Genomic DNA, 11,480 nt, shown 5'->3' with positions numbered 1-11,480 from the left:
GCTTTCATATGCTTTCATGTTATAGGCATGAATTCATGAAAAATTCTTATATGTTCACTTGATGTACACTTAAGTTGCACGTGGAAAAAAGATAAGTGGCACATCTGAGTTCCCTTATTATGACACATGTGAGCTTTATGAAACATACTACATAAAACATAGACATTCACTTTAGTTTTTACCATGTATATTATGGGCCGTCACAACACTCTGACCCTTTGTATCACTCTCATACATCCACACACACTCTTTTCATTCTGATTCTCCAGAGTTTGCTTTAACTTATATCAACTGAAAACAATACCTCATTTTTCCCAAGTTTCCCTCACAGGGGCTTTATAAGGCCTCACAATCAATCTTGTCGCACACCACTGTACTGCACTGTACTGCACTGTACTGCACCATACTGCACTGTACTGCACTGTACTGCACCGTACTGCACTGTACTGCACCGTACTGCACCATACTGCACTGTACTGCACCGTACTGCACCGTACTGCAGTTACCTTGTTCTCCCCTTTTCCCTTCTTCAAACTGCACGCTCACCCTTTCTCTTCAGCCTGAGTAAAGAATGGGAAAGGGAAGAGAGGGAGAACGAGAGGGAAGAGTTTGAGAATCGCGGGTCCCTCCCACTAAATTGTGGGCCAATGAGTGTAGCTCATTCACAACTCATGCGCTCCTTCTACAATAGGTAAGGAGAGAGAGACCGAGAGAGCAAGAGATGCATACAAGGAGAGAAAGAGAGAGGGAGAGACATATATACAAGGAGAGAAAGACAGTGAAAAGGCAAGGCCAGAGTCAGAGGAGACAGACAAGAGGGAAGAGGAGCTAGATAAAGTTGAGCCAATGGGACTGAAGTAGTGACAGAGAGGTAAATAAACAGAGATGAATAGGTCAGTGTCTTGACAGGACAGATTTACAGTGCGGACAACCTGCAGTGAAGAAAAGGATAGGAAGGGGCATTAGAAGAGCGACGGAGTACTTAGAAGGGAAGAAACTCCTCATTTATCAGCGCTGCATCTTAGAAAAGAGTGAGACAAGTCGGGAAACTCCACAGGTGCAGATGCAGACAGGTGGTCAGCCAGACATGCCTCTTGTGCTTCTGTTTCTCTGTGTGGCCGGAGGAGTCTGGGGGTCCGCCCCCGGAGCGTGGGGGTACGGACGGATCCAGGACAGACAGGGTACAGCGGCAACAATGTGCCCATCTCCGTGCCACTGTGAAGAAGACGGGATCTTTATCATGGTTGACTGCTCAGAGATGGGACTATCATCTGTGCCAGCCAACCTCAGCCCGCTGACCACATACCTGTGAGTAACACATCACTGTTGGAACAACAAAGGACTCTCTGGTTGTTTTATTAAGTTTTTCACCCTGTGTTTCCTTTACCTCACTAATCATCTTCCTCGTGTTTTGAGTCCTAACCTTGATCTTCAATCCTCCTCTCACTCACCTCGGTCTGGTACCCATTTGTTTCAGTGTTGTTTGAAAAATGAATTAATGCTGCCGAGATGTGGCTGGTATTCCATCATTTTGTAAAAATAGAGCAGTGGGCAACAGCTGGCTGGATGTGAAGCACTGGCAAAGCCCACATGCAGATAAAAATGGACAGGCGGGAACATGTGTATGCACGGGAGCGAGAGAGCGTGTGTGCTGGCCACTATGGCAAAATAACTGGACCACTTTCAGTGTCAGGTTTCTGAGCTCCAACTGGAGGCATGCCACGAGAGAGACTGTGTGTTTGTGTGCACACGTGTATGCTGCGCCTTTTGTGTTTGTGCGTACACATGCATGTGTGTGAGCTGCAAGCACTTGACACAAGCATGTTTTTGTGTGCGCGTGAATCAAGAAGGGTTTGAACACAGATGTCCAAACGTGTAAAAGGCTGAGCATTCAGCTTTGCCGCTACTCTGTGTCACACTGTGTTGCAATAAAAGCACAGTGGCAAAGAAAAGAGCAGAAACATGTGCAGGAAAGGCTCATTTAATTATGTTTTTTCAAACAAATATCTTGATGAAATAACTCCTTTGTGACACTTCATTTCCAAACACCGAAGAACAGTAGCATTTTTTCATTTCATTCGTATACGTTGGCTAGAGCGCACGGCAGATGCTGTAAATACAATGAAAAATGTAATTCCAGCCACTTTAAGGGTAATAAGAAGCTCTAGACATAATATTATGTAAAAGATAGTTTCATACACCACCCTGTCGTGGCTTAAAGCCAGATCTTTAACTGCTTTACTGCGTAAGACCTCAGAGGACAGATTACAGACACTTTGTGATAACTGATAATAAAGTCATAGAAGTCAAATCCAGGAAACAGGGCGTGATAGAGAAGCTCTCACTAGGGGCTCTGCAAGTATTTCGAGAGCAGAGGAGCAGAATTCGGGAGGAGGGGAGAAAGATCAAGAGTTTATGTAGCAAACGACTTTAAGAGAGGTGCATAAAAGAACTCCGCTTGAATGATGCTCGCCTCTTGTGCTGTCATGGGAGCCTGTGATGGCCAAATCTCACTGTGCTCTTTTGAAAGTTAAAACACATTTATGGTGGTGAAATATGGTCTCTTACTGTGTCCAGGAATCGCTCTACCTATGAGAACATCAGGCTTTTGGCCTAACAATGCTTGCATGTCACACAGCTAAGTCAGCACACGTACACACCCAAGGCAGGCTTGATCTTAAAGGGAGTGCGTTGAGCCCCTCAGTCCTCCTCTAGAGCAAAAACAATGATGACATGAGACTCCCTCAGTGGAGATCTGCGCTCATCTTAAGTGCTGCGCCCAAGCCACACACAAACATACAGATCTACACACAAACACACATCATTTCCTACAAACACAAGCTTAATTGTTCATTTCCCCTCGTTCCCTAACGGTGGAACTGCACCAATTAGTGAGTTTGAGGGCTGATTTAGAATAAGATAAATAAACTCAGTGACCAACCGCACACGCCCACACACAGTCAACACATTAGTTGTAGAGGAGAGAGAAGATGGAATGTGGGACGGCAGGAGAGATGCCACAACGAATCAGGAGAGTGCACACGAAATGTTTCCTTCTTCAAACACAAACAAAACAACAAGCTTCTCCCAAACTCAGACACTGCATGAAAACAACTGCAGCCAGCACAGCAGGCTGGAGTTTCTCATTTCATCCTCGAGCATAAAAGGTTACAACAGCGGCGAGTCGGTCCAATCCCCATCAGGATCTGCAGAACTGTCCAGCACGCCCCGCTGCGACATGTACTCTGGATTAGCCTCCAAGCACATACTGTAGGCTGTGGAGGTCACAGGGATTTGCTTGGGAACAGTCCACATTATAAACCACATCCACACAACTCTGTGAAAGTATATGACATCATTCGGCCATGTCATCGGAGAGCTCTTCAAAGTGAGCCGAAATGCACATGCTAGCGACTTGAGAGGAGAAACCAGGCGATGCATGATTCACTCGATTTTCAAGTGTTTATTTGCACACTTGGACGACCCCACTGCATATAGGCATAAACATAATTAAGTCGTAATCAGGGAAATTTTTCTCTCTTTTTCTGAATCATAACACCGAGGCGACTACAGGTTGACTCTGCAAGAGAATGTTGCCACTGGGAGGCAAAGGTGCTTGGAGCTGCTAGCAGCGGAGTGGGTAGAGATTTATGGCAATAATTGTTTCCGTGGGCAATGCTTGAAATGAGCTGTCATGTGAGATCATTTGAAAGACCTTCTCTGTGATATCGCATTAGGAAGGAAAGGCAGTGCCCCGGGGTGCTTGTCTCTGTGAGTGTGTGTAGATGTGTGTTGAGTGCGAGAACACCGTGTACGGTAGTTTGGAGACCTGTGTGGTTTAAAGTGTAGCAGCAAACAAGTCAAACGCCATAAAGGATGGTGAGTAGTGTGACTACCACAAATCTTAGTTAGGAGCAAGTGAATTAGTTGGCTTTCCACCTATAGACTTATACATAGTTAAAGCAATGTTTTTTAATGCCCTCGTTATCTGTTTAATATGATATCCGGTAATATTTCTATACTCTCTGTTTCTACGGTTGTCAGGTGCGCATGTTTACACGTCTTCCACTTACTTGAACAGTGTGAGCATAAGTGGAAAAGAGTGTATTTGGGTCTGGGGTTGGACCGGAGTTGAGAAGCATTTAGGTGATGCCTAGTGGTAGCGGTAAGTGCGGTGAACTTCTAACAGTGTTTTGGCTGGGGCCAGGAAACCACAGCTAGCGCATTACCAGACAGAGGAAAACTGAGGAGTGTGTGAGCACGCCTGCATGTGCACACGCGTTTGTGTGTGTGTGAGTTTGTGTGTGAAGACCACCCAGATTGCAAAGGGTTTTTTTTCTAGCCAGTGGAGGTGAAGCAGAATCTAAGAATAATGGAGAGATAAAATATGATTAAAAGGGAACCAATTGGTGCCACAGAAATAAATGTGCATTGGACAGCTTTGAACACTCTGCTTTAGCAGGGGCAAAAAGATAAATAAATAAAAATCACACAGACACATTCTATATATACGCATGCAGGGGACAACATCCTGCCCTGTGTGGTGACCGTGGCAGTAGCAGTCGTGTGCGTGTCATTTAGCCATTATGTTGATGGAATGATTCCTATCGTGAGTGACCGGAGCTCACACTGTAAACATCATGTCTGCAAGAAACAGAGAGAAAACAGAAAATGTATTTGACAGAGAGAGAGAGCAGAAATAAGTGCATAGAAGAAAAAAGAGAACAGTGTGTGTGCGTGCTTGAGTGTGTGCTCGAGTGTGTGTGAGTGTGTGTGTGTGCTCGAGTGTGTGTACAAAGAGTGGAGGGTCCTCACAGAGAAGATATCAGCGCCAGCATCAGTGTCCTGGCTCCAGACATCTACGGTAGCACCCTGCCTCAACTACACTCCCCTCCTACCTCATTTAGGCCATTCTCCTGCCCCCCCCCCCCCCCCCCCCCCCCCCCCCCCCACCTCACCTATTCATCTACAGAACAGGTGTTGGTCTGCTCACGCAGTGCAAATGTGTGATCCCTGTGCAGTGATTGATTGAAAAAACCTAGCAATGGCTACACCTTCGGGCGGCGGAATAAGAACAGCACAGGGTGTGTACTCAGATGGTGTCACTTCATTGTTTTTCTTCAAGGTGTTAATGTGCATGTCAGTTGGGGAGGAGCTGTTTAGACTACAAGCCAAACAGCTGTCAATGGTGATCAGAGAGTTGTACAGAGGAAGAAATCAACTGCACCATAGTTTCCTTCTTTTCATGCTCTTCATCCTTCATTAACTCCTTTGTCCTCTCCTCAACTCAAACCCTCAAAGTGTTAACTCAGCGCTCTCCTACAGTAGATTCCCTGGAGCTCATGCAACGAACACTGGCTGAAAAAAGCCACTTCCGATTGCTAAGTGATATTTATGCCAGAAGGGTGAAGGAACTGCACTGGTTTGTGGTTTCCTGAGAACGACCTGGGAGGCTTTTAAACGCTGCTCAGGGACAGACGGTAGGTAGGCAGGTACAGAAAAACAATGGAAACAATGGTAATTCCCTCAGGAACAGCAACCAAAGAAGACACAGAGGCCATAGTGTACTCTACCGCTCCACATCCTGTCCTTTAGAAAAAAGTAGAAAGCAATCATGACACAAGATCTTGAAAGGAACTAGGGTGGAGGAGGCAGAGAGCAGAAAAGCAAAGTGGTTTTTGTAGTTTATGTGTACAAGAGCCTGCACATGATGGGCTTATGGGGACTGAATTAAACTGTTTGGCCCTTGTTGGCCCACTGACTGAATATGTAAATCTGTGTTTTTCGTGTGATGGCAGTGTGACGCAAGTATGACACGGGGCGCTAGGAATGTTCTCCCTGTGATGTGCGGTCGTGGGGTGAAGGCCTGCTTCTGACTGAGAGAATTCAGATTGGCTGCATGGCCCAGATTCCTATTCTTTCCAGCTCAGGGAATCCATGGGAATATTTGTTTGTGTGCATGTGCACGTGTGTGTGTGTGTGTGTGTGTGTGTGTGTGTGTGTGTGTGTGTGTGTGTGTGTTTGCGTGAGCGTCTGTCTGTACTGTATGTGCATGAAACTGTGCAAGTGCACGTGTGTGTGTGTGTGTGTGTGTGTGTGTGTGTGTTTGCATGAGCGTCTGTCTGTACTGTATGTGCATGAAACTGTGCAAGTGCACTAGCCCTCTCTTTTCCACTACAGAGAAGGCATTGTCCTGTCCTGGGACGGGGCACGCCGAATGTCACCAACTGTCCAAGTGCATGTCCATGCATATGTGGATCTATGTGTCTGAATGTGGCATATGTGCATTTGATGAGACATTTTGAAACTGTTTATTGCCTAAAAATACAAGAATTTCAAACAGGATTTTATACTTCTGCAAGAAGATGCAGTTACAACAGCTCAGGAAAGGCCCACTTTTTAGATGAGCCTATCACAAACTACAAATGTAATGGCTATTTGAAGTAGCAAAAACTGTGTTTTTCTGATTAAAACATCTAAGATAACCTGATTATGTCCTAGAGTAAAAAATGCTCAGATGGATTGTGCAGAAAGTTGGATTTAATTTTATTTTTTACAGTTTTCTTTTTTAAATTTTAAACCCCCATAAAAAAAGTTTGTAACTTTGTTTTTTTATTTAATAGGAAACTAAAATAATAGATCCTGTGTGAGACATGGGGGAGAATGTTTACATGAGTGATGACAGCAGAGTGTGCATGACATATCTCTCAAAGTCTGTCTGCCTATCTTTGTGATCGTTGGCCAGACCTGCAGAGCAAAGTGGCTCATGTGGGGCTGGCAGTGTGCAGGTGATGACTAGTAAGAGCTAATGATACTTAATGCCCTTTCAAACAACACACACACACATACACACACACACACACACACACTTGCACGTACTCACAAGACCCTCCACCCACATAGTAAGCAGGTCTGGCCCGGATCTGGTATCAAGCCGGCACTGCTGGTTGACTTCTGGCATGATAAGACGTATGTCATCCAGATATGGGCCAGGCCTGGCAATGATGCCACTGTTCATGCAATGGCATACCACATCTGGCCCGATTGTGGTTTGGGTTATGTGGCCTAGGCCCATAGAAAACAGGACTGGCCCGGATCTGGCATCAAGCTGGCGCTTCTGACTGACCGGTGTAATGGCAGAGTGTATGTCAACCAGATGTGTGCCAGGTCTGGCAATGACACCACTATTTATGTGATGGCATGCCACATCTGGCCCAATTGTGGTTTGGTGTATGTGGCCTGGGCCCATAGAAAACAGGTCTTCCCTGGATCTGGCATCAAGCTAGCACTGCTGACAGACTGGTGTCATGGCAGGGTGTATATCAACCAGATGTGGGCCAGGTCTGGCGATGATGGCAGTATTTATGTTTTTATTTTCCTATTTTAGTTAGAAGACCCAAATGCCATGTTGTGATACTATACTGCTATGGTAGCCAACGTTTCAAATGCAGATTTGACATGTTTGTGAGTGCACACTTTATCCAAAACCTAGTGACGGTTTACTCATCATTACCAGCGGGTGGCTGTAGCTCAGGAGGTAGAGCAGGTCACCTATTGATTGGAAGGTTAGTGGTTCGATCCCTGGCTCCTCCAGTTTGCCAGTCTGTGTATGAATGTAGTTAGGAAGCACTTGGTGTAGAGAAAGTGTGTGATTGGGTGAATGCGGCATGTTGGATAGAGCACTTTGAGTAATCCGGGAGAGAAGAAAAGCGCTATATAAGAATCAGTCCATTCACAATCTGAACAGTTTCGTCATGTTACTTTGGCACTATTATGTTCCGGCACATGTTATTACATGGCTTGATTAAGCTGACATCTAGGGCCAGCACAGGGCCAGCAGTGTGCTTGAAACTGGTCCGTGGCTGCACACAACTTACACATGGCCCACATACCGTAAAGAATGACGGCCCTTTGGTGGCCCAGATCAGGTTGGCCAGAGGTGGCCCACATGTGGGCCAGCACAGGACCACCAGTGTGTTTGCAACTGGCCCATGTGTGAGCCATCTCTAGCAAACCAGATCTGTGCCACCAAAGAGCCGTCATTCTTTGCGGTATGTGGGCCATGTGTAAGCACATTGTGTGGGCCAGATCGGGGCCATAACAATTCTGCTATGTGGGCATTGCACACAAGGAAACACACAGGCAGCAATAGTGGCGCACACGCACATACTCACTTAATGATGGTTAATGCATCAAAGAATCTCACAGAGCAGAGATGTCACTACAGTGCTAGTTGGGATAAGGTTGAATGGTAGACTGGAGTATTAACTAAAGGGAACAAAGCAGCTTTTACAGACACATGTAAATGTGCGCACACACACACAGACGCTCACAAACACAAATACAGTAGCATAGCCAAAGGGGGATATTGCACAAGAATGTACAAGAAATTAAAGCAGGGATGTAGAAAACAGAAGTTTGAGAGATTAATGATGGGGGGGGATAAAGAACGACGAAATCTTTTCTCAGGACGTCTAATATTTGAGGGTTAGTTTGACTGATCTGAATGCAGAAACAGCAGTGAGCTCAGCAGGATTGCATAATTATTGGTAAGACTACATCATTATTCTTCCTAAGCCTGGACTTCACAGGTGAATTTTCCATCTGCTGTGAAGAGGGGAGGGGGGAATTCTGTCAGGCTTACTCAAGTCTCGATTACATATCTGAGAAGGAGCAAAAGAGGAAATCTGGACTTTTTACATGAATGGCAAGACGCCAAACTAAATCTCTTTAAACCAACAGCAGCCACATGTCTTCAGCAGTGTGGGGTAAGATTTCATCACGCGCTGATCTAAGTTGAGTTCTAGATGTTATCCGTGGGTACTCTTTAATATATGGAGCAGATGACCTGATCGTGGATCTGTGAGCGCTTTTTGGGCCAGCAGTGGATTTGAGCAGCCTTCTAACTAGATCCAGTGTCCTCCTGTTTCTGCCATTCAACCAAATGAAGTCATAATAGAGCCTGACACTAATACTCATCGGGTTTCATTTACTGTTGTGTCCACTGCTGCGAATCTGCCTTGAATCAGAATGCAGAAGGGGGGAGGACACCTCTGTAAGAGATACCCATTCAGGAAGCGATAAAATTTGCTACCCTTTTCCACACGTTTACTATTTTTTAAAGAGTTCATTGGCATGCTATTAACTTTTAATGCTGCAAAAACTCATAGCTTTGATTAAAAAAAGTACATCATGTGACAAACGCGCATGAAAACTAGACAAAATATACATGTCAAAACAACACATTAGTGGAGTGGGGGGGGGGGGGGGGGGGGGGGCTGTGAATGCCTTCCTGCCTTCCAAAGCTTTGGCCTACACAACAGCTGCCTGTCATTCCTGTCCACATGTTGGAGGCAGTTGTATGTTGTGTAGCGCCGACTGTTCCAACACTTCCTGTTCCATTACTGAAGTGCTTGACCTTACACCCCCCCCCCGCCCCCAATCTCATGACAGGGTGTGTGTGTGTGAGGGCAGGCAGCGCACATGAAGTGTGTATGCGCACGTGTTTATGTGCGTGTGCAGTATACCAGGGGTTGAATGAAGTCCCAGAGGGCACGAGTATGTTTCCCATGACATGGCCTCAGACTAAACAGCTACTCTCTCCACCCAGACATCCGCCTGTCATTCTCCTCTTAACCGCAGCAAGCAGAAAAGAGCACAACACACTGAAGCATCTCCCTTTTCTGTTTCATTATCTCCTCTTTTCTCTTCATCCCTCCTTCTCTGTTTCTCTGCACTTTTGTTGCAGAGTCCTCCCCATGGCCCTCCTCATCCAGGTGAAAAACTTCTCCTCGCCCTCTTGCTCTTTGTCCCCCGTGAATGAGAGAATAAGAGAGGGAAAGATAAAAAGAGAGTGCCTTCGGACACAAAGGGCAGTGTACCCCTCCCAGGAAGTCTGGGAGAGAGGGAGAAAAAACACATCTTTAGAGAAAGGAGGAGGGGAGGACAGCATTGTGCCCTCCTTCCTGACTCTTGGGTGTGTGTGTGTGTGTGTGTGTGTGTGTGCAACCTCATGTGTGACCGGGAGAGAAACTGAATGCCAAAGCAGTCAGTCTATTCAGACAGAAAAAAAGCAAACACACTTAGACCTCACCCTTGCATACAATACACACATGCACACACACTCACACACTAATGCACACAACTATTTAGACCCTCTTTAAGGCGGCGCCCAAGCACTGACTACCAGTTGCATTGTGTGGAATAAAAGATCCTCTTTCATCGTGCCTTAACTGTTTCAAAGAACTAAGTGGAGAGGATCAGACTGAATCTAACTGAAGACATTACAGTTCTAATCGCTGTGAAAGACAGCCAAGGTGTGGCTCAAGCAGCCCTAATGCACAACTCCTGCCCTCAGGGCAGAACTCTAGGTTGTTGATTTCCACTAAGGTTCTGTTACTCTAATGTTCCTCACATATAAGCCACCTTCAAAGGTGCAGCGCTTACTGCCATTATTGGCTGTTTGTTTGCTAAGAACTTCCACCTGAGCGAGGGAGATTGGGATTGGCAGGGAGGCAAAAAAGAAAGAGAGACAGACTAGAAAAGGAAGCGAGAGCGAAACAAACACCACAGAGTGTAAGTTGGTAAAATGTATTTATAAAGCACGGTTCACAGATAAAAATCACAAAGTGCTTCACAATAAAACAAGAGGCAAAACTATATGAAAACAACGTAAAACAATCAAATACAACGTAAAACAAGAAACTAATTAAAAGCTTGACTTCAGCCGCTTTTTAAGAGTCGGTGGACTCTGTAAAGTGCAAAGAGATTTACACAACCTTGGTGCCACTGCCTGAATAACCTGATCCCCACGAGTTTTGAACTGAGCACATGGGACCAGTAGCGACCTCTGACCTGAAGAACCAAGAGCTCAGGAAGAAGAATGAGGTTTCAGCAGGTCAGCGATATCCTGGGGAACTTTACCATGTAGGGTCATAAAAGTTAAAAATACATTTTAAAGTGAAACCTAAAATTTCCTGGCAACCATTGAAGAGAAGGCAAAACTGGAGTGATATGCGATCTTCTGTTGCTGCAGCCTGAAGGCGATCCAAAGCTGCTTTGTTGTAACAAGTAAAAAGACTGTTACAATGATTCAAACGGGAAGAGATGAACGCACAAATAATGATGGTGTGGCTCTGATTAAACTGATTTTTTGGGAGGTGAAAGATCTCTCAATATTTTGTATGCAATTGTAAGGTTTAGTAGCAGCAGCATACCACAAGTCTTTTCATACAGGTTTCCCTTTCTTTTTTTTGTTTGAGGTTGGGGCGGGGGGAGCTATGGCCTCAATGTGAAATGCATCATATCATATCACCCCCCTGCTTACGCTCTCTTTCTCTCACTGACACATTTTAGCAATGTTTCCAGAAACAGGCACCTGACTACTGATCATATCTGCCCTGGTCTCAGGGTATATTCAGTCACCAGGGTGGTCCATCACCCTCCTCACAAAAACAGCAACAACAAAAAACCCACACCTG

At 45.5% G+C, this 11,480-nt stretch overlaps 1 protein-coding gene across 1 annotated transcript in view; it reads left to right on the top strand.

Annotated features, from left to right (window-relative positions):
* Nucleotides 1-728: 728 nt before the first annotated feature.
* The window catches only part of lgr6 (leucine-rich repeat containing G protein-coupled receptor 6), a 38,562-nt gene continuing 27,810 nt past the window's right edge, over nt 729-11,480 (top strand). The window contains exon 1 of the mRNA XM_085444028.1: nt 729-1,308. Coding sequence (XP_085300154.1) covers nt 1,064-1,308 — 245 coding nt within the window. The 5' untranslated portion in view covers nt 729-1,063. The remainder of the gene's footprint in view (nt 1,309-11,480) is intronic.

This window comes from Copadichromis virginalis, linkage group LG20 (genome assembly GCF_057382275.1).
Source record: "Copadichromis virginalis isolate Kocher_CV1m ecotype Utaka linkage group LG20, C_Virginalis_male_GT1.1, whole genome shotgun sequence".
NCBI classification, from domain to species: domain Eukaryota; kingdom Metazoa; phylum Chordata; class Actinopteri; order Cichliformes; family Cichlidae; genus Copadichromis; species Copadichromis virginalis.
Note: the sequence above shows the minus strand (reverse complement) of the source record. Positions and strands in the feature narration are given on the sequence as shown.